A 22,221-nucleotide genomic window follows, 5' to 3' on the forward strand; every position below is an offset into this window, starting at 1 on the left:
GAACACTATACCCCCAAAGCAGTGTGGACAGTATGTGGAAGCCACACCCTGGTATTGAGAGTGACAGCGGGACTGAGAACTATCAAGTACATATGCTGCTTTGGCCAGTAAAGAAGGAAGCAAGGAGGGCTGGAGAGTTGATGGCTCAGAGGTTAAGAGCACTGACTGCTCTTCCAGAGGTCCTGAGTTCAATTCCCAGCAACCACATGGTGGCTCACAACCATCCGTATTGAGATTCAATGCCCTCTTCTGACCTGCAGGCACACATACAGGCAGAAAGCTGTATGATATATACATAGTAAATAAATATTTAAAAGAAAAAAGGAAGCAAGGAAAGGGGGTTTTTGAAACGGGGTAATCATTAGACTGGAATCTTAAAGAACAGGGGAAATCATGGGAGATGAGACCTCTTCGCTGGGAAGGTGGGTGAGTATCTGTGGGTATGTTGGTATATTCTGTGAAAGGCTGGGGACAAGACAGGAGGAATAAGCTGGAAGATTCTCCTTGAGGAGAAAACCATTTGTGTAGGGCAAAAAAAGAAAACCAGAAAGCATTCCCAAGGAAGCCAAGGGATCACGCGTTTGTGGCATGCATAGATACGTACATACTCAAAAAGACACACTAGTTATCTTTCATGCTAAATTTTTATTCAACGTTATGCGACTGCATAAGTATAAATATTTGTTCAATATACAACAATTATGACATTCATGGGGGGTATTTCTCAGAGAAAATAAGACTGCAAACACTTTATTGCACAGGTCCTAACAGACAGAAGCTGGTAAGTCTAGAGCTGGGAGTGCTACCGAGGGGCACGTCTTACAACCACATAGAGACTGACCAAAGAGAACACGGGAGAAATACTACCAGCTGGTTGGGGAGACCTCACAACAACGAACAGGTATCACACATAAGCAACCTTAAGTACTCTTCTATTCATCCAAAATGCAAAACAAATTTGGCAAAATGATGATAATACACTATACAAAATATACATAAAAATATCCTTTGTAAACAAGCAGCTAGCTGTGCTTTAAAGAAAACCCGGACAGTTAAAAAGCAAAGGCTATAAGCCATGAACTACCTCCTGGACAGACCTGTCTTGATGTCTGAGTGGAGAACGATTGGGCTATTAGATCTGCCAACCAGATATGCACTGTAAGCTTTGAGACCATTTTTTTTTTTTTGAGACCCGTTTGAGTTCTTGTAAAAAATATTTATTTGTTCTACAGTTTTGTAATGTAGCAATGAGGGATGGCTAGAATGTATGGGGGTGGGGAGACAGGGGTGGGGCGGACGCTCCCTTTTTCTTTCCTTTTCCCACCGCCAACTGGCTTTGCAACCAAGGGCAACCCAAGCAGTTGGTGATGCAATGCCTTTGTTTCTGGAGTGCTTACAACCTCACTAGGTGATTTACAATCCACAGGGCTGTGCTCGTATAAACAACCCTATGGTGTACAGACACCCGAGACACCCCCAAGGGGTCAGGAGCTGGATTCATTACTCATTTGTAATTTTTTTTTCCTCTTAGAGAACAGAGTCTTGTTATGGATCCCAAGCAACTTACAAAAGTGTGTCTGCGTTGTGTCTTAGTCAGCAAGTGCCGTCTTACAATTCAAAACGAGCCGTCGAAACAAAACAAAACAAAAAACGAAACAAAACATAAAAACCTATCGCAACAACAGAAACAACCCAGAAAAACCCTCAGAGCTAGGATGATCTGACAAGTTCTACATATTTCATGGTATACAAAATTTAAATAAGGCTTAGCAAAAGTAAAAAGGATGCTCACATCCAAGCACCAAATAGCTCCAGTCACTTTGTTACAAAATGACGCTCTTTATTAATACAGTAAAGTGGGTTTTTTTGCATACAAATAAAGAGACTGTGTTATGAAATGTGTGGAGCTATTCGATGCATCAGAAATGAATGTGAAACCCAGGAACTTGCTAAAAACAGCAAGCTTCATCTACAACGTAAGGCCCCAGCTATGTATTAAAATGTATCTGATGTCCTGATTATTTTTTTTAATATATATGCTATGATGCCAAAATCCACCCCCCCACCCCCCGTCCTTCTCCTCAACAAAAGCAAATTTAAAACCTCTTCCGACGCCTAATGCATGTTGTTCCACCTAAGTGCTAGCAGATCTGTGTGCAGCCAGGGATTTTCCTGTTTCCTCACCGGCAGGGCCCCTGTACAGTGCCCGCCGTAAACGTGTGCTTCTTGGACTCACAGCGTAAAGGCCTGAGGGTAAGAGCTTGGAAGGGAGGGAAGGAAAGAAAGAAAGCAAGCAAGCTGACCTGCAGTGTCTTTATAAGTCCCTGTGTGCCCTCCGGTGAACACCAGACATATAATCCAGAGACAAGGGCAATTGCCTTTTTGGCCACTTAGACCTAAGGGTCAAAATGTCCCCTACAAGGGCTGTCATATAGATGCCCAGCTCCCCCTGTCCTGGCCACTCCTAGTGGAGGGGTCCAAATGCAGCAGCTCAGAGATATACAGGTAGCCAGATTCAGTACAATCAGAAATCCTGGTTAAATATACACACAAAAACTCATCATCTACTGTATTTAGGGCTTCCTTTCATCTTTAACTCTACTTCTACGAATGGAGCCTTGAACTATTCTCAAACCACAGACCAAAAACACCTCGTGGTCACGGGCAGGTTTCTATTTTCACCCTCCCCTCCCCCGGGGCTGACCACTTTGCTTCATGACTACATTTTATAATTAGGCGGTAAAAACAAACGTGTTCATTTAGAAAAGCTTCGGTCAACAAGGTGGTCAGCAGCAAGGTACACACTCTACATCCCGAACCAAACACATTGCTAGGTTATGTACAGAGAGAGATTCTCTTCCTCACCAACACATCTCTGGGAAGGCAGGTTTTGTACAAACACTATCTTGGCAACAGTTTTACCGGTTTCTACTGGGAAGGCATCTGGAAGAGAGTTCTCTTTTTTCTGTCTCTCCTCCTCTTCAGTGAGCCTCGGGGCTCTGCTTGGCGGACATTCCCATACAGTGCTGGTTTGTAAGGTGACAAAGACCCGGTCACAGCTATGCTTGGGCTGGGTCTCACAGCCCTGCCACCAGAGCTGCATGTTAGGAGGCCTTTTTCTGAGGACTGCTCCGCAAGCTCTCTTTGCCCCTTCTCTGCCGAACCACGAAGTCTTTCTCTGAGGAAAGAGGGAGCGAGCGATCTGCACTTGGCACTGGGGGTGCTCTGGTCACGTCTTTGCCCACATTCTGTTTCCTGACTGGGGGAGGCTGGGTAAGCTCTCTCCCTTTGGGTTCTCCTGTGGCGGCAGTTACTGACAGTGCCCTGTCTCGGTGGCCTGCCATGCTGGGCACCTGTGGATCCTGGAAATGTGACTCCAGGGTAGAGTTGGAGAGGCGGAAGGAGGGTAGAGAGTCACTCTTTATCATTTGGTTTCGGCTGTCTCCTCCAGACTTCCTGTGGTCCCTGCTGCTGGGGGCTGGGCCCTCTGAGGTCCCCCCTGCAGCCTTGGCAGATGAGGGGCTGCTGCTGGCTGCAGTGACCTCTCGCACTCCAGGCTGAGCCTCAGGAAAGCTGGCTGAGTAACTCAGAGATTTTTCCAGGGGTGCAGCTGAGCGGAGAGAGCTCTGCACAGTGGCAGAGGGTGACCGTTTCATGCCGCCGGGCTTGACTGCTTCAGCTGGTGGTTTCTGGGGACAAGGTCCTTTCCCCTTGGACTCAGAGAAGCCTTTCCCCATGCCTACGGCTGGCCTCTCTGCGCCTTTGAGTCCGGACTCACCATGGTGGAAGGAAGGACTAGCTTCCAGCTTGTAGCCCTCTGGGGCTGGAACATAAAGTGCTTCTGTGCATTTCTTCCCTTCTGCCTTCCTGTCCCCGATGGTCGCCTGCTGACCTGGGCTTTTGTCTGTCTGTCTGCACAGACCGGGGTAATCTTTCACAGTGGATGGTTTGGGATGCTTTGGAGACAGGCTTTGCTTTTCACCAGCAGCGAGAAGCTTCTGGTCTGCAGCTTCGCTGAGCCCTGGATGTCCTTGTCTGGGTAGATGCTTCTCCTGCATCTCTGGGGGACCCCCTCCATTGGTGGCTTTCAGTTTGGCATCTAGAAGACTCTCTTCGGTGTGGAGTATGATAGTGACCCTACCTTCTCCCTGATCAAGCACATCACTTGCTTTGCCCTGGGTGGCCGGGATGGCAGAAAATGTGTCCGATTGGCCCTTGCTGCCACCCTTGCCCTCTCTGACGGAACCACCAATGGGTTGAGAGACAGGCTCTTTGCCTTTTGCAGACCCAGCACTCAGCTTCTGTGAGGAGAGGGGCCTGTCTTGGTGCTTAGCTTTTGAAGGGCTGGGGTCAGGGCCAGGCCGGGACTTATGGCTACTGCAGTCACTGTGCCCAGCACTGGTGGTGGCTGTGGCAATGGCAGTGGTGGTGGTTGTAGCAGATCGGGGAGTGTCCTGAAGGCTGATGCTTGCTTCTGCAGCGGCAGCTTTGGTCCCCGGCTCCTTCTTTAAAGGGTGGCTTGGAGAACTGCTATGCTGCCAAGCTGCTGAGTTAGCCAGCTCTTTGGTGGATGGGGGCTGTTGAGGGCCACCGCCTCCAGACCTTTGCAGGGCCTGTTCCTTCCTGTCTGGCTCCTTGGGAGCCTGTTTCTGCAAAGAGGGGGCAGCAGAGAGCTTTTCGCTCTTCTCCCCCTCAATTCCTGGCGGCTGAGAAGGGCACCGGGTAGCTGGGACTTCAGGTTTGGGTTCTGGGCCTTTTCTTGCCTGGCCTACCTCCTTTTCATACAAAAGTGAGGCTGAGTGTAAGGAGTCCTCCCTGGCCAGGGACTTCACCTCATCTTGGCTATCTTTGTGGTTTGTTTTTGCACATGCCCATGCTTTCTCCGAAGTCTGGGTCTGCTTGTAGAAATCAGGATGGGTCCTTCCCCCAGAAGGGAGGGGTTTGGAACTGTCACTGACTTTACCAGCCTCTGCAGGACATAGCTTCACACAGGGATCTCTGTGTCCATCATTCCTTATGGCGGACCACTCACTTTTCACCTTTGCAGATGGTTCCTTCAGACACGGCTTCTCCTTCGAAGCCGCTTCCGGTGGGAGTGGCGCACGGGTACACAGCCTGGGCGGGTCCGCATTGTGTAGGGTTTGCCCTGGGCCAGGGAGGACCTTGGTGTCGGTGGAGCGGTCTTGGTGTGTGGCCGGGCCACTCTCTTTCTGCTGGCGGTTGCTCTCTGTGACAGTTGCTGTGCTCCTGGCAGAAGGATGAATGATCGTCCTCTCCTGCTTTGACTTCCGGTCTGGCCCAGGAGCAGCGAGAGAGTCCTGAAGAGCCCGGCTCGGGGGCAGGAACCGAGGCTCCTGCAGGTAAGATTTATTCACTTTTAAGTTGGCTGAGGAAGGCTCTCTCAGGCTAGCGGAATCTCCCTTTTTCCCACTGCTACCGGGAAGAGCTGGTGGCACCGACGGTCCCACGTTGATGCCTGGGCTGGGGCTCTGTGCAGGCTCTGGGGAAGGCTCTGTTTTGGAAGCATGAGGTCCAGAGAGGAGAGCGATGTCCAGGGTGCCTTCGATCGGCTTCAGGCATGAAACTGACCTGCCCTCCAGCTTATACTCAGAGGGGCTCTTCCTGACAGGGGACTCCGGAACAGCTAAGCCTGGTTTCTCCCCTCCATTCTCTACCCGGCCAGCTAGGGCTTTGAGAGGAACAAAGGAAACACCACTCATCTGAGGTGTGTGAGTACTATTGATGAATGCCCGGTTCTCAGAGGCTGACAGGGTCTCTTGTTGCCCAGCCATGGGTCGTACGGGGTTCCCCAGCAGGCATTCATGGGTGCTAGACGTTATCTTGGGTTTCAGGATGGCACAGTGGCTGTCATCTTTGTCATCCAATGACATTTTCTTTCTGAGGTAATCAATATTGGCCAGCTTGCTGTCTAGTTTCTCACTTCGAAGGAGCTCTTTGGCCTGAGAGGCCTTCTCTGAGTATTCAACCTTTCCAGGAGCAGGCCTGTCAGAGATGGGGCACACACTATCGTGGAGGTTGCCAGAAGCCGAGGCCCGTTTAAAGTCACCAAGAGATTGGCTGTGCTCCCCGGGGGCCAGACTGCATGCTGCCCCATCTAAGGTCACCCCCTCGCTGGCCCTCACACTGGCCTGCTTGTGAAGAGTGTCCTTCAGCAGGCTGCCCACTGAAGGTGACTCTGCTGATGTGTTTTCAAAGTGACCTGACCTTTCCAATCCCTTGGGGTACACTTTTTTCTCTCTCTCCTCCAGCCTGAAGAGGGCATAGCTTTCTGAATCACTACCAAGGCTGTGAGGTTTCTGGTGGGGTTCATGTTTCTCCTCTGGTTTCTTTACTACAACCTTGGCCTTCAGCTTGTCCCGGTCCAGGTCATCTGCAGACTCTTGCCTGCCCATCTTCCGGGACACAGGGCGTTTCAGACAGCCTTGCTCTACCGGCCTGGCCCGACTGAGGGAAGGCGCGTCATATACATTCTCCTCTAGGCTCTGCAGCATCACTTCCCGCTGACACTGCTCCCTCTGTACCTCCTCTTGTGTCACCTCCAGGCTATGCTTGCGGGAGCACAGGTGCTTCTTGTCACTGCCATAGGAGGGTGACAACTTTTCCTCAGACTGCACCCTCTTCAGCAGTGGGGAGCGGGGAGGCTCTGCGCTCTTTGGCCTCACAATATGTCTGACGATTGTGGGGGGAGAGTGCATCTTGCTCGGAAAGGCCTGAGTGATCTTGGCACTGCCCAGGGAATGTCCCAACAGTGGGGATGGTGAACGCTGAGGAGAGGTAGGTTGTGGAGTTGGAGAGGGTGTCCTGGCCAGCGGGGAGAGCGGGATGCTGCCAGCTGACTTCCGTCTTCCAGATCGATATCGCTGCCCACTGAGTTTGGGGGCCAGGCCATGGAGGGTGCTGGGCCGGATGTGCCCTGAACCTGCTGGAGAATTGGGGGCACTTGAACTTGGGGAGCTGCTCTGGGAAGAATTTGTACCTGTGGGTGGAAAACACAAGATGATGAGCAACCAGATGCCTTCCCATTTCTTCCTGTACTCCCATCCCATCCTGGTCTATAGAAAGTCAACTCCTGGTCCTAGAAGTCCAGGGAAGGCTTTTTACAAGCTTCCCCATGGCCCTCTAACCTGCTATGTTCTCATGGTCAGAATCGTCCCCAGTTGTGTCCTCTCTGTGAGTGCTGTCTGTCATGTGAGATCCAGCCTGCCTTCCCAAAGCCTCGCCTGGTTCATACCTCCCTTTCTAGGGCTGTCTAGGCTAGAAGATCTACTTACCTGATGGGAAATCGGGGGTAGAACGATAGCTGGGTGTTGGAGATCGTGGGGACAAGCTGTGAGTTGGGGAACCAGGGAGGCTCTCTCCAGATGACAGGGACCGGTTTAAGCAGGAGAAACTGCGGCTGGTGTGGAGTAAAGGGGAAGGCTGCTTGGCTAGCTTCTTGAAGAGAGATCTCCTCCTGAGTGGAGACAGGAGCATAGGCTCAGAGCCTTCTTAAAACAATCCCCATGATAGCTAAGTCTTCAGCCCCACCCTGTCACACAGTGACAAGACAGTCGACCTACCAAACGGTAGCATGCCAACTCTGTACAGACAACTTTCTCGTGGCTTAGGAGGCTGACAGTACACATGAAGAATGTCTTAATTCCAAACAGCAAGAGACAGTGAGAAAGTTATAAAATATTAAAACTCGACTTCTGAGTACATTTATGCCTTGGATGTACTGATGTGACTTAATCAAAAGATAAGACTTTTTCTTCCAGTAACTACTGACTTGGGTATAGATTGACTTTACAGTAACAGGTTTGGGGCAGAGGCTTTTATCTGTAAAGGGCTGGTTTGTTCTGCTTGTTGTCCACTGTGGACTGTTAAATATTCCCCGCACAATGTATGCTGTGTGCTTACATGGAAAGCACGGAGAGGCTGGGACCAATGTATCACCAGTGAGCGGCAGATAAAAACGCACACAAAAGTGGACGGGTGCTCAAGGCTTATCAGTGCTGTAGCTGCACACAGGACTTTTTACCACAGATGCCTAAGCTAGCCCCGGTAAGCTTAAAACAGATAGCTGTCATAATGCTAGACTTTAAACACTTTCCTGTGTAACCTGAGGAAATAATGAAAATATAAAGTGTCCCTTCAAGAGACCCAGAGTGATCTTAGAACTTGTGTGAAAGGGAAATGGATGTATTTAGGATGAAATGACAGACAAGGAGCTGGAGTGATCGCTCAGCAGTTAAGGGCGCTCATTGGCTGTTCTTTCTGAGGACCCAGGTATGATTCCCGGCAACCACCTGGTGGATCTCGACCATCTCTAACTTCAATTTCAGGGAACCTGCCACTGTCTTCCGGTCTCTACGGGCCCCAGACAAGCATGCGGCACATGGACATACGGGCAGGCAGAACACCATGCACATAAAACGCCGGCAGATGGCTCTGTAAGCCCGTGAAGTCCTCTGTTTTCTTCCCAGTCCGCAGAATGATCCCCTTTCTATTCCTGCCCGTCCCTGTAGTATGTAGAACATACTCTATAACTCATATGCTTATGTGGTTATCTGGTTCCCAGGCTTGGGGCTTATCTGTTGTGATCCAACCATGAAAAATGAGAGACTGAGTCAGGAACTGCAGGGTCTGTAATCCCGGCACATCGGAAGCCAGAGGATCTCAAATTCAAGGTCTGTCTAGGCTACAAAATGAATTTAAACAAAGCTACCAGGGGAATTTAAGCCTACCCTGAGGAACTGGGACTCCATTCCAAAACACGACAATAGCAAAGAGTAAAAAGAAGGTCAAGGGTGTTGCCCCATGGTAGAATGCTTGCTTATGTGTAAGAGGCCCAGGCCCATTACTTAACAAACCAAACCGAAGAGCCTCAAAACATCACCATAAAATTAGAAATAAACTCATAAAAAGTCACCTCTACCTCCTAATACCATATGCTCCCTGACCCCCAAACCAATCTGACTACTTAAGTGGTTCCTGCAGGGCTCTCCATCTCAGCTGTGTTCTTTACATTTTCCTGCTTATATGACTTTGTTTTTTTCTTGGAGTTAATAAAGCACTTTTATTAGATCACTTCTTTTTATATTCTATCCAAAGATAGCACGAGGAGACTCCGGTTCAAGTGAACAAAGGATCCTGACTACGTATGGTAGCTCCAAGGAGCCATGCCTAGACTGGGAAGAAACACCCTTCCCCAGAGCAGACTCGCGCATGCTTTAGTCTGTACGTGGAATGGTTGGTGACTCCCTCATTTGCCAATGTGAGCCACCTCGCTAGATTTCAGTCACACAGAGCCTTTACTTCCAGGCTTATTTGAAAGGCGTGTGTGTGTGTGTGTGTGTGTGTGTGTGTGTGTGTACACGTAATATATAATATTGGAAAATAGACAAGCAATAAAAGACTTCCTTAATCATGTCGAATCCAACTCCTCTGACATGATGTCCGAAGGCTTAAACAAATACAGCAACAACATAAAGAGAAACAAAAACAGCGGTGGGGCCACGATGGCTCGGCAGGTAAAGGTACTTCTCACAGGAGCATGACCACCTGAGGTCAGTCCCCTGAGCCTAGGGTTGAGAGAGAGAACTTGCTCAAAAAGCTGTCTTCTGATCTCTGATGGACTGTGGCATGTGTGTACCTGCACATATACACACCAGAATTTTTTTCCCCCTTAAATCAGCAAAGGACTTTTCATGAGCTAGAGAACAGCAGCGATCTTTATAGAGTGAGAGCAGTAACTCTTCCTGCTATCCATGCTATGCCACTGAACTTGAATGTCGACTGTGAACTGTGGCGTGGCATTTCTCATACACAGGGAAACATAACCTTTCTCAGATGCATTTCTGAAGGAATATATTTTACGCAACACAGGTAGAGGCCGACCTTTTAAAGAAGGCCGGCCCTACTTACCTTTCTAGACTTTCCTTCTTCTTGGACTTCTTGCTTCGTCTCACCATCCGGCCCTTGTAACTGTTTCTCCTGGCTGGTCCCGTTTTAATCGATGTGTTCTCAAATGGGGTAGTGGTGATTGACACCTTATTCCCACTCTATAAAAAAAAAAATAATGTTGAGGTGATGTTAAAAAGGAACGCCATGTAGACGCAAGATCAGAACCGAGAGATCCAAAGACAAGTAAAAAGAGAGGTTCACCGTGTGAAGGCGCCCCCTGCTGCTAAGTAACGCAGGACCCAGGAGGTCCTTAGATCCAAATGGGGTAGGTGAAGTAACTGGTCTCTTTGGTGGGTGGGCTGGAGGTGGGAGTCCGTATATTGGAGTCAAATCCAGGGTCGGTAGGACCGCTTGCCCTACATTGTACAAGCTCATACACTGTACCAGCTCCCAGCAGGACCCCGCCTCCTCCTAGAGCTCAGCAGAGGAGTGAGTGAGAGTTTGCAAAGCCTTCAGCACCAAGTGTGACATGACACATGGGAAGGACTCTATAAATAACAGCTATCTTCATCCATATGTATTAAATAGACATGTGCCCGGGAGCTGTCTGGTCTTGCTTGATATATTTTCCTTCCTTCTCTGTTCCGCTGTTTTCCTCTGACCTAGAAATTGTACAGTGATGGAACCGAATGAGACTTTTATTTGTAATGATGTTGGAAGGTTCCTCTCTTATTGTCATAAAACCTGTCACCTTGCAGAGCTGGGAAGTTATGTGCCAGCCTATGGGGAACGCTCTCTAACCAGGTCATGCGCAGTGACGTGATTCCCGGTGGGCTTCTGAGTCCTTTTCCCTTCACCTTGGGGTGGGAGTTACCAGGCAGGTCCTGGAAACGAAGGTGCATAGCAACCAGGCCTAGGGGTGCCGCCGGGTCAGGTGGGCAGAGACTCTGGTACCTAGAGTCTCGTCTTGCATGTCAGAACAGCCAGGGACTAAATAGAGCCTTTCAAAGTCAGAGGTGGCTACGATAAACTTGAAAGGACGCATAGCCCCAGAACAAGGGCTTTGTAAAATGCCAGGGCGACTGCCTAGAAGCTAAGTTTTAAGCTATACAGAGCAGTGGGAAGATGACTGTGGTGGGAACGGAGACTGGGAAAGTGGATCTCTGCTTGGCTGATATCTACCTTCTTTCCCCAGATCGGGGACGTATCTCATGCCATTATAAGAAGAAAAACGGGAACTCGTAAGTCAAAGGGAAAAAAAAAAAAAAAAAAAACATTGAAATCTCCACTCAACTGCAATGGGTGATATTTCAATCTATTTCCTGCTGGGTTTTAATTGTTTTTGAGGAGAAAGTGTTGAGAGTCAGACTGAGGGCCTCGGAGCATGCTAAGCAAGTCTCTGGCATTAAATTACAAAGCTATGTCATCCCTAGTGCATACTAGTTTTTCCCTTCGAGCATGTGTAAAACATCTGCATGTCTTATAAACAATTTTAATGTCATATTCGCGGCTATTTTCCAATTCACGTGTCTGAAAATCTCTCATCAAAGATTCTCCAAGGATGTGCTTTGCGCCAGCTGCCGACTGGTGTCTCGCCCCACTCTTACTCTTTTCTGAGTTTCGGTTCTGTGAGTTGATGGTTCACTGGTTATTTCCATTTCTTAAGGGCAGTGGTTCTCAATCTCCCCAATGCTGTGAACCCTTTAATACAGTTCCTCATGTTGTGGTGACCCCCAACCATAAAATTATTTCATTGCTACTTCAAAACTGTAATCTTACTGCTGTTATGAATCCTATTGTAAACATCTGATATGCGGGATATCTGATATGCAAGCCCCAGGTGGTTACGACCCACAGGTTGACCACCGGTGCCTCAGGGAGCTCTTTGCTTATGTCTTACCTCTAGTTTATTACTGAAAAGACACCGTGTTTTATGACTGCCTTCATAGTGTTCTTCACATATCATTGTAGAAGTATAATCGCCCATCTAATAATACATTTACGGAAAATATTTTGGGTAGATGGGGTCTGAATTCCAACAGAAAGGTAAGTTGTATGTCCTACACGTAGATGCAAAACTTTAAAATGTTTACATTTACTTTAATGGGAGAGGTTGGCCTATTTCTGACCAAATGAAAAGTTCACTATTGAAGGTTCTTAGGAGGAGGTCTTCATAAACCGAACGAACCCGTGATGATACGACATCTTAACCCCCACCCCCATCCCCCCCCCCATGATTGATTGGGGCAACAAGGTAGCATACACCTACACTGAGTGCACACGTCTCCATGTGATCACTAGGGCTGTCTTATCCCGTGAGCCACTGCAGCCTGTATTCAAATGCATCTCAACACTGCCTTTCTTTTTTCTTCTTAAAGCACGGTCTAACACTGTAGACCAGGCTGGTCCAGAACTCACAAGGTAGCCCACGCTGGCCTCAAACTTGTGTCAGCCCTTCCTCATCAGCCTCTGGAGGGCTAGAACTGTGGTCATGTCCCATCACACCCGGCTCAGACTTTGGTATCTTTGTAGGAGGCTAACAATGCCACCCGGTGTTTTAAAAACACAGTTTAGCTTTAAAGCCATTCCCATGTATAATCTTCATTCCTGTGATCAAGATCCGAGGCTCGGGTCACTACTCCCGAGGGGAGAAAGGGTTGTCATTGTCAGACTATGGACAACAGTTTCAAGGACCCCAAGATTCTTGTTCTCAGAGTCACGATGGTGAGTGGAACCGACAGAGCCTGGCTACTCTGTCCTTCATCCCCTAGTGTTTCTCCTGCCCAACCTGCTCCACGTGGGCAACAGGTGCCCGCTTCTCTCTACCTCTCCAGTGTCTGGCTTGTGTTCACCACAGTGGTGGCCAGCATGACATCACGGGCCATGCTCAGAGAACCAGAACGCTGGGAAATGAAGGAGGCATAAGCATGATAAAACTGTGTAAGATAAATAGGGTACAAATTAAGAAGGCTTCTCATCAGAAAAGAGAGAGGATCAGGGCCTGCTGACTCAGCATGTTTTGGGCTCTGCGTAAATGCCTCCTTCAACAAAAACTAAGCCTACTTTTCCTTTGTTTCTACCCGTGACCTTTCAGAAAGCAATTTGTTTGACTGACAGGCACACACACCAGAGACAGCTCCTGCAATAAAAATTCACAGGATGCATCGTGCAAATATTAATCAGGAGCATCAGTAGAAATGGTTAAGTGACTAAAAACTATTGGGTGCTGTTTGCGAAGCCTGCCACCTAGTGGATCCACCTAGCTACAGCAGGCGCTACAAGGAACCTGAGGCATGAGAGAACTTGGAGAAACAGTAGCAGCAACAACTGAGACAACCCGGGCAAGCAGACTGCTGCTGGATGTCCGGTTAATTCACTTTTACTTGTCAGTCTTTTCGTGATTCGTGCACATTGGGAGGGAAGGGATTTTAAGTGGGCTGAAATGAGTACTGTCAAGGTCTCAGCCTGGCTTTGTCAGTTTTAGTTGGCCTTAGGTAACAGAGGACCACTGTCTCTATCTGATCTTTGTAAAGCTCAGCCGGGGTAGGACATCTTTCTTCTGGGCGTCCCTGACTCTCATTCTCCGCCCTAGCTCCAGGCTGCTTGCACACCTTAACCCAACATGAACCAAGGTTTCAACCTACGAGACCCACCCACCCACCTCACACTTGCCTTTCTATCTACGTTGCCTGGACAATCCCAATGTAATAACTCTCCAGCCATCTGTATAGGCCTGCACACATTAGCCCCTGGTTCTCCTGCTTTTTCAGTGTGTGCTGGTAGCCTTTCCTACTTCAGAACTTCTGCCATGCTTACAGTCTGTTCCTCAGGTTCAGCACTTTGATTATAGCCTGGTGCTCCTAGGGCTTCCTGCTGTGAGCATTAGACTATGAGGTACTGGTGATTCGATGCATGTGTTGGAGAAGCGTGTGGTAGGCCTTGAAAGCGCGGCCTCTGACTCACACTGCCTAGGTTGAAATCATCATCCTAGCAGATGGTTGTGGCTGCCTTGCTCGTGTCTCTCTATGGTTTGTGTGACTGGAAAATGGGGACACTTCTATATATAGCATCTGCCTCAGAGAATAATGGAGGGTCACATGAATTTGTGTAAAACCCAGCAGAGCCTGGCGGGTGCCAAGTACTCTTGCTGCATTAGCTATATATGTGTATGCGTGCTGGGTAGGATCGTGTGTGTGTGTGTGTGTGTGTGTGTGTGTGTGTGTGTGTGTGTGTGTGTGTGTGCGCGCGCGCGCGCGCGCGCACATGTGTAAGCATGTTCAGTCAGAAGACACCCTTAGCTGGTTTTTCTCTGGTGCTGTTTACCTTGTTTCTTGATATATGATCTGGAAGTTACCAAGTAGGCTAACCTGTCTGGCCAGCAAAGCCAGAGATGCTCCTGTCTCTGCTTCCCCAGTGGTGAGAACACAAAAGCCACTGAGTCCAAGTGTCTGCACTCCGTAGGGTTCTAGAGTAGTGGTTCTCAACCTGTGGGTCATGACCCCTTTGGTGGGGGGTCACATTATCAGATATCCTGCATATCCGATGTTTACATTAGGATTCGTAACAGTAGCAAGATTACAGTTATGAAGTAGCAGTCTTATGACTTGGGGTCACCACCACACGAGGAACTGTAACAAAGGGTCACAGCACTATTAGGAAGGCTGAGAACCACTGTCCTAGAGGATCAAACTCAAGTCGCCATGCTTGCAAGGGAAGAACTTTACCAACTGAACTATAACCTCAGCTCCCCGTTGGCTGTTTTCCTGTGTTGAGTTAGATGACTCACAGTATTTAGCCCAAAGTTCTGGAAATACCAGGTTCTCAACAAATATGGAAGGATGTCAATCCTATCATTTGGTTGCCCCCTCCCCCCCCCCCCCAATGCTTGAAAAGCTCCCAGAGTTCCTGAAGTTACTAAACCAAGTGCTGGTGAGGCCTAGAGATTCTCTTAAGCACCAAGAATTTAAACAAAGCCATATGGTTGAATGGAAAGTTTCCTGATTGCAGGGGTTAAGCCTGATATGTTATCATTTGCTCAAGAGCTGAAAACCGGAACATTACGGACTCCATCTATGATGGAAGGGCAAAGGAAAGACAATGAAGTTATGACTGAAGGGTATAAAGGAAGACCATGAAGTTCTTTTAGAAAGACTGATGTTGTCCTGTGACCAAGCTCTTTTGAAAGGGAAGGTATGAGGGAGCTGAACGTCCCCTCGTCCCTGGAGTCTACACTGCTGACTGCTGATGGACCCACCTCCCTGTACACGTGAGCTGCAGCTTCCACAGTAGGTCTACCTTCAACCCCGGAAGGGAAAAAGAGACTAAGCATGCAGCAATGGGATGTAGGAAATGCTCTTGGTGTTCTCAGTCCATAAGACAGATGCATGTAGTTTATGTTCTTCTATACATGTACATACACTAGTGATCTTGCCATTGTTATCCAAGGATGCCATGAGATGCTCTAAATACTTAGCAGGTATGAAAGACCATGTGCACGACAGCCAGGAATACTAAACAGAGCCTGCCACCCCAGTGTGAAGCAGGCCATAGAGATTAGAAGCCCACTGCCAATGCTGGTCATTTTACACTCATTGTTCAAGAATTGCTGTTCAAGTTTGGAAGAATGCTGCGTGATTACTCAGTTCACCAGGGCGATAATTAAATCCCTTGCATTTTCCTTGGCTTGTTACACTGGTTACTGCCCTTGAGTGCTTCCTTTATAAACCAGAGGCAGGATCTACTGCCTTAAGTGGGTGCCAGAGCATTCTATGGCTTCCGAAGGTGCCAAGGCGTGGTGCGCCCTACCATGCTTGCATCCTTTCAGTGACCCAAAGTGACTGTACCCTGTGATAGAGCCATAGGTTGTAGGAGGTGATCCCAGTCACAAGGTGAGGTAAAAGTTCACACAGAGGGCCGGCTGGTTCTCTGAGACATTTCCAAAAACCTTTCCAGGGGGAGGAGGACTACATACACAATCTCACAGAAGCAAGAAGAGAGGGTATAGAAATACAGAGTCACGTTAAGATACAACATAAATTCAGCTTACTTTTCTCTTCTTCCATAAACATCTGTATGCTATGAGATAAACACAGGCTGAGGTAGGAGCTACTTTACATATAACATGCTACTGTTATGAAGAGCACAATACATATATAAAATATATATTTCTATATTGATATATACATGAATATATTATACATTATATTATATACATATAATATATGTATCACTAACCTGCATAGATAAAAATAAATATTTACATGTATATATGTAAACAATATAATATATAATAATTAATGCATGTATGTATTTATTTATACCTGTGCTGTTAAGGATTTTTAATCAATTTGACACAAACTAGGGTAGTCTAGGAAGAGGAATCCTAGACTGAGAAGATGAGTCATGTGGGAGGTTGTCTTGATTCTTTCATCAATGTAGGAGGGCAGGGCCCAGCGGTGACCATGGTGACCGTGCCACCCATGAGCAGATGGCCTTGGAGCATAAAGGAACAAAGACTAAGGAAGCAGTGTTCTTCCCCGGCCTCCGTTTCAGTCCCTGCCTCCAGGCTCCTGCCCTTCATCTCCTCATGATGAACTGACTACAAGTTCTAAGGCGAAATAGAACCTTTCTTCCCCAAGTAGCTTTTGACCATGGTCTTCCCTGGCAATCGAAGCAAACTAAGACAATTACCATTTATAACTTAGACTTCCTTCAGCTTGCCAGGCGGTGATGGCACACGCCTTTAATCCCAGCACTATGGGAGGCAGAGGCAGGGGAGTACCTGAGTTTGAGGCCAGCCTGATCTACAGAGTGAGTTCTAGGACAGTCAATGTTGCACAGAGAGACAAACAAAAAAGTAGCTTTAAAAATATCACTGATCTAAGGCACTGGTAGGATAGCTGGGAACTGAGAGAATTATTCTCCAGCTCCTAAGTGAGTTCTTGGATAGGGCCAAGGGACTTTGGATATCATGACCTTTGTCCGCTGTTCTCAACAGTCCCCACAAAACTGAAAGACACAGGAGACGAGCTCTCCACAGTCATTCCAGACTCTCTCCCACAAGACGGGGGACCACAGGATCACACACAGACTGTGGGCGAAGTGGCTGGAGGGACTCAGAGTCTGTGTTCCTTCTTGATGTTTGTCCTGGGTGGTCTAAGACAGCTTCGGGTGGTTTTCACAGCCCGGGAATCTCAAAAGTCAGCAGATCCACCCAGCCTCCCATCTCTGAGATGCTTAACTGGGACTGTTAATCCCTTCCCTAGTTAGACAGAAATTAAAAGGAAGGATTGCTGGGTAGAACTAGAACTAAGTTACTCGGATCTGAAGTAGCCTTCTGAGCCATCTTCCTGTTGTCACATTGGGATATGAAGGAAAATGCCGAGGTTCATCTTAACTCTGTAAACTTGCTGAGCCCTACACCGGAGCCAATTTTTAATTAATACCATGAGTTAAGGAAGAAAAACAGCTTTCTGTCCCCTAGCTCACCCTGGACCTGAGGATGCAGAGACTATCGATTTTGGATCCTTAGACCCTAAGCCCTTTGAAAACTGGTCCTTGGATGAGTCGGGGGAATGATGGGAAGCGGGGGTGGGAGGGCAGGCATTTAAATGCATCTGTGTTTCAAAGACTTGTACACCCACCCTTCTGCCAGCGCCTTCAAAATTCCTTATTTTCTTTCAAGTTCCAGGTCACTGTCACTCGCCTGGCATGCCTCTCCCTACTTAGAACGTTCTCTCTAGAAGCACAATGTTCGTTCTCTGCTTCAGTCTGGGATAATTAACTTGTTTTTCTTATATACATGTCCTGTACTCTCTGAGAGCAAAGAACATCCCTTAGTCCCTGTATCAATAATATTTATGAGGTCTCAAATGTTATTTAATCCACGCATAGGGGCTTACAGTTGTACACATTTATCCTGTGTATCCCTAATGGGTTTTTATTTGCTGACGCTCAAATCTTTCTAGCTGGTTGTCCAAAAATTGTTTAAGGATGGACTATGATTCTCATTCCGGATAAAGTAGGGTTTTTTTTTTTAATGAGAAAAATTTAAAATTAAATTCAAGTTCAGCTATCTTTGTATCTTCAACTTTATATTCTGGGGTTAGCACGAAGCAAATCACGAATCTCGAAAGGCTCGCCTGAGAGGATAGACGTACACTGTTCTCCATTTATATTCCTGTGTTCTGGGGTCTGATGCCCAGAGGCTTCAGTCAATGCTCCTTTTAAGTAAGAAATGGTCCCCATGGAAACTTAACTTAGGTTGTGAAGGAGAGGGAGGGAGAGGAGCCCTGCACCGCTAGGACCATTCTTCTACTTATCATTTAGAGCGCATGTAAATACTTCTAAAGTCCTGCCTTAAAACGAGTGCCAACTCTTAGAAGCCTTACACCTGCCTTCCCAGTTCCGTGGTACTTTGCCTCCGCCTACACTAGAGTAGCATCTACTGATGTTCACCCTTAGAACTGGTGATTCCCAAATGGAATCTACGACGTGAGGCATACAGACAAAGAGAAGTCATGTTCTGTAGGGCTGGCAGTGAGAAGCAGCTGTGGGTAGTAAGAGTGCAGATTCAAGGACACCTTCTCACTAAGAAGTGCATGCTGACAGGAGCCAGATATAGCTGCCTCCTGAGAGGCACAGCCAGAGCCTGACAAATACAGAGGTCAATGTTAGCAGGAAACCACTGAACTGAGAACAGGACCCCCACTGGAGGAATTAGAGAAAGGATTGAAAGAGCTGAAGGGGTGCAACCCCATAAGAACAACAATGGCAACAACCAGAGCTCCCAGGGACTAAACCAAAGACTATACATGGACAGACCCATCACTTCAGCTGCATATGTAGCCTTGTTGGGCACCAATGGAAGGAGAAGCCCTTGGTCCTGCCAAGGCTGGACTCCCCCAGTGTAGGGGAATGTGGGGATGGGTGGGAAGGGAGGGTGACTGGGGAGGGGAACACCCTTATTGAAAAAGAGGAGGGGAATGGGATAGGGGGTTTATACCCCGGAAACCGGGAAAGGGAATAACATTTGAAATGTAAATTAAAAAAATTCAATAAAAAGGAAAAAAAAAAAGGGACACCTTCTCACAGCATGAAACCAGAGGTCATAATAGCTTTTCTCCCATTTCTGACCACTACATTCCCTTCCAGTGGTGGGACTGACTAGGGAGCCAGCCGGCCCTGCCACAGAGAACCTGATCTCACAGTGCTGACTCCCTGGGGTTCCTGCTGCCTTGCTGGCCAGGACATAGGAAGACGGTACCTTCAGCAGGAGCTCAATGACTTCTGTGTGGACGAGTCCATGGACTGGCTCTCCATTGATGTGTGTGATCAGATCGCCGGCCTTTAGCCCGGCCTGGCAGGCGGGACTTCCTTCTTCTACGTTCTGTAGTCCAAGAGCAGAGGAGAGGACAGTCTCATGAGTCACCAAATCACAGCCCTGACGCCTGCTGTTTCTTCTGTCAGGATGTTTGCAGTCACTTTGGGACTGATCCTAAGCTCCTAAGCTCCTAGTACGGACTCAAAAAGGCATGGCTCCTTTTCTGATACTGTTCTAAAATAGGAGAATTTCCATGTTTCCTTACATAAAAAAATCTCACGTGAGCGGGAATGTCATTTGTGAAAAGCAAGAAAAAGCAATGCAGAGGGCGGGGGCTGGAGAGTTGGCTTTGCAGTTAGAGCACTGCTCGTGCAGAGGATCTGAACTCAGTGCCCAGAACCCATGCTAGGTGGTTCCCAGTTGTCTCTTAACTCCAGCTCTGGGCTAAACAGCACCTTTGGCCTCTATGATCAATTGTACTGAGACATACACGTCATTGAAAATGAAATAAATGTTTTTTTTTTAAAGGACAGTATAGGGATATAAAGAGGGTGGTCTTCATGTTCACCAGATTGGAACATAAGAATGGGCAAGCAATTACAGAAACTGGGCAGAGTTAGGAAAAATGACTAGTGTGGGCTATACCCAGTTCTACCACAGAAATAGAGACAAGGACATTAAAAGGGAAATAAAATGGGTCCCAAGTACCACGGAAACAGAGAAAACATCAGGATCAACTCTGCTTCAGTCAACAGGCGTATACTCCAGGCTGCTTGGAAAGGAAAGCAGACAAGAAAGAGGGTCTGTTCTTACCCAGACGATATGGTGCACCGTGTAGATGTCACTGTCCCCCACATACACGCGGATGGCTCGGATGGTAAATCCATAGTTCTTCCCTGAACTGTGGATCACGATGGGCTGATGGGGACTAGCAGACGCTGCAGAAGAATCTCGGCTGGGAGAGGAATCCCGAGAAGAAGAAGGGTCTGAAGACAGGGAGTGTGGGGACATTGGACTTCCCAATGGAGATACAGCAAACATATCTGCAACAAAGAAGCCGGCATCAAGGCGGATCTGGGCCACAGCCACTATTCCCATGGGGAGCCCCACCATAACCAGGAAAACAAAGAATGGTCATAAACAAGTCCCTTTATTTCTAACGGCAAAATGAATAGTAATGCAGAAAATGCTTTTACTGGTAACTGGTGTGGATGCAAAACTCAAGCCTGACAAGGGGATAGTAGAAGTGTCTGGTTTAACTAACGTTTCAATCAATACTCTAAAACTGAGAATTTTTAGATTTGCTACACAAAGATGTCTCTGGTTGGGGTGTCTTTAAATTATTTCAGTGAGATAAGAAGTTTATAGGTGCATGTGTTTACAGTGATTCTTTCAAGAGCAGACTAAATGTATAATGAGAAAGACTCTTCTCTAAATCATACACTAAACAATTTAACATGACTTTCCAAACACAAAAGGCCGGGAGAACAATGGCCAAGTAAGTACCAGCTGGTTTTTGTAAAATTACTGGGCCAGTACACAGTAACTCATTTCAATTGAGAAACTTAACTATAAAAGACTGACTGCGGTTACAGCTGCTCTCTTCACATAGTAGCTTCAAGGGTAAGGAAGGTCAGAAACATGTGTTATGAGCAAATCAGCTCACCTCCCCAATACCATTCTCCACTCTGTTGCATTTGTGCTCCCCAGAGCTCAGAAGCTGAATCCTAACCACCAAGATAACAATATTCAGAGGAGTATTTGGAAAATAATGAGACTCTGAGGGTTCTGCCTCTGGTGATGTGTTTCTGGAAGAGGCCAGAGAACCTTTAAGATACGCTGTCTGTGCAAAACAAGACATCGTATCTGCTGAGGCCTTGACTATGGGCATCTCAGCCATGAACAACAGATCTACTAAACAGGTAACTTATGAGTGTCATACTCTAGCAGCCAGAGCCAGATTAGGATGCAAGCTCACTGTATGTGATTGCTCATGAAACGTGTGTGTGTGTGTGTGTGTGTGTGTGTGTGTGTGTGTGTGTATGTGTGAGAATGAGGTGCCCAGTAATGCTGGAGACTCACAAGGGCATGGAAGGACCTCATATGGTCACTATACGGTGAAAGCATTCATACTACATGTGTTCTAAGTCTTCTGTCGTCCAAACAAGAGGGAAGCTAAGTGTTACTGCAAGTGTCCTTTTACTCTGACTCCATGTGCCACATTGACTCTCTTTTCTGTCTAATCCAAAGGCCACGTAGAAAAAGAGGTCACTTGGTGGATGGGAACCTTCATGTCATGTGAGCGGAGGACAGGTCAGATGCTTAAGATGCAAACCGTGGGAAGGCTAGGATTCCCCCTTCTTAACCACACGGTGGGTCTCCCTTTCTGCTACAAAAGGTGTGACTCTCCCCTTTTTCCACTGTGCAGGCTACTTTACCTGTGTGTACACATGGACTAGACCACACTGAACTGCCCTTCCCTGATGCACCTTTGAAGTATGCATGACCGTATAGACAACAGACGGAAGTTGAATGCTTTATGGGGCTCAATGGGGTGTTTCCTAGCAAAGGAATTTATATAATGCCTTCTCGGGTTTTTTGGGTTTTTTTGCACTAATAAAAATGTAAAAAGTTAAGTAATCTCTTTGACAATGTTATGTAATTTGAATTCTTCCCAATACATGTCATCTATAAAAGAATTCAATTTGCAGCCCTCCCCCACCTCTGAATGATATCACGACTACCAGTGTGTACATTTCATCTCTGCCAGGGGAATCACTCCAGACTTACTGATCAGTAGATGCAAACTAAGTTGTAGGAAAACACGGTAATCCAACAAAACCGTAATTAAGTCCGATTTCCCCAAAACACGACACAGATCAGCAAAGAAAGCAAAGCTCAGTCCACCAGATTTGGAAAGCATCTTATTTCACGACCTCCCATGACGAAAGCCTCTGCCATCTCCGGAAATGTAAAGTTTACATTCTGCGTCT

At 47.4% G+C, this 22,221-nt stretch overlaps 1 protein-coding gene and 1 long non-coding RNA gene across 18 annotated transcripts in view; one reads left to right on the forward strand and one right to left on the reverse strand.

Annotated features, from left to right (window-relative positions):
- Positions 1-625: 625 nt before the first annotated feature.
- The window catches only part of Mast4 (microtubule associated serine/threonine kinase family member 4), a 598,008-nt gene continuing 576,412 nt past the window's right edge, over positions 626-22,221 (reverse strand). For all 16 annotated transcript variants that reach the window (XM_087613921.1, XM_087613914.1, XM_087613906.1 and 13 more), the window contains 5 exon segments: positions 20,042-20,271; positions 19,172-19,294; positions 9,928-10,064; positions 7,293-7,474; positions 626-6,997 (listed from right to left, as the gene is read on the reverse strand). In XM_087613921.1, coding sequence (XP_087470047.1) covers positions 3,105-6,997; positions 7,293-7,474; positions 9,928-10,064; positions 19,172-19,294; positions 20,042-20,271 — 4,565 coding nt within the window. In that variant the 3' untranslated portion in view covers positions 626-3,104.
- Positions 5,253-21,864, forward strand: LOC147996041 (uncharacterized). 2 transcript variants are annotated; one of them, XR_015673851.1, is made up of 3 exons: positions 5,253-5,360; positions 21,479-21,541; positions 21,657-21,864. It is a non-coding gene; the product is annotated as an uncharacterized LOC147996041 (long non-coding RNA). The 2 variants fall into 2 exon arrangements; XR_015673855.1 differs by lacking the exon at positions 5,253-5,360 and adding an exon at positions 19,705-21,150.

The sequence above is a fragment of the Rattus norvegicus genome, chromosome 2, assembly GCF_021556685.1.
Source record: "Rattus norvegicus strain SHRSP/BbbUtx chromosome 2, alternate assembly SHRSP_T2T, whole genome shotgun sequence".
NCBI lineage: Eukaryota > Metazoa > Chordata > Mammalia > Rodentia > Muridae > Rattus > Rattus norvegicus.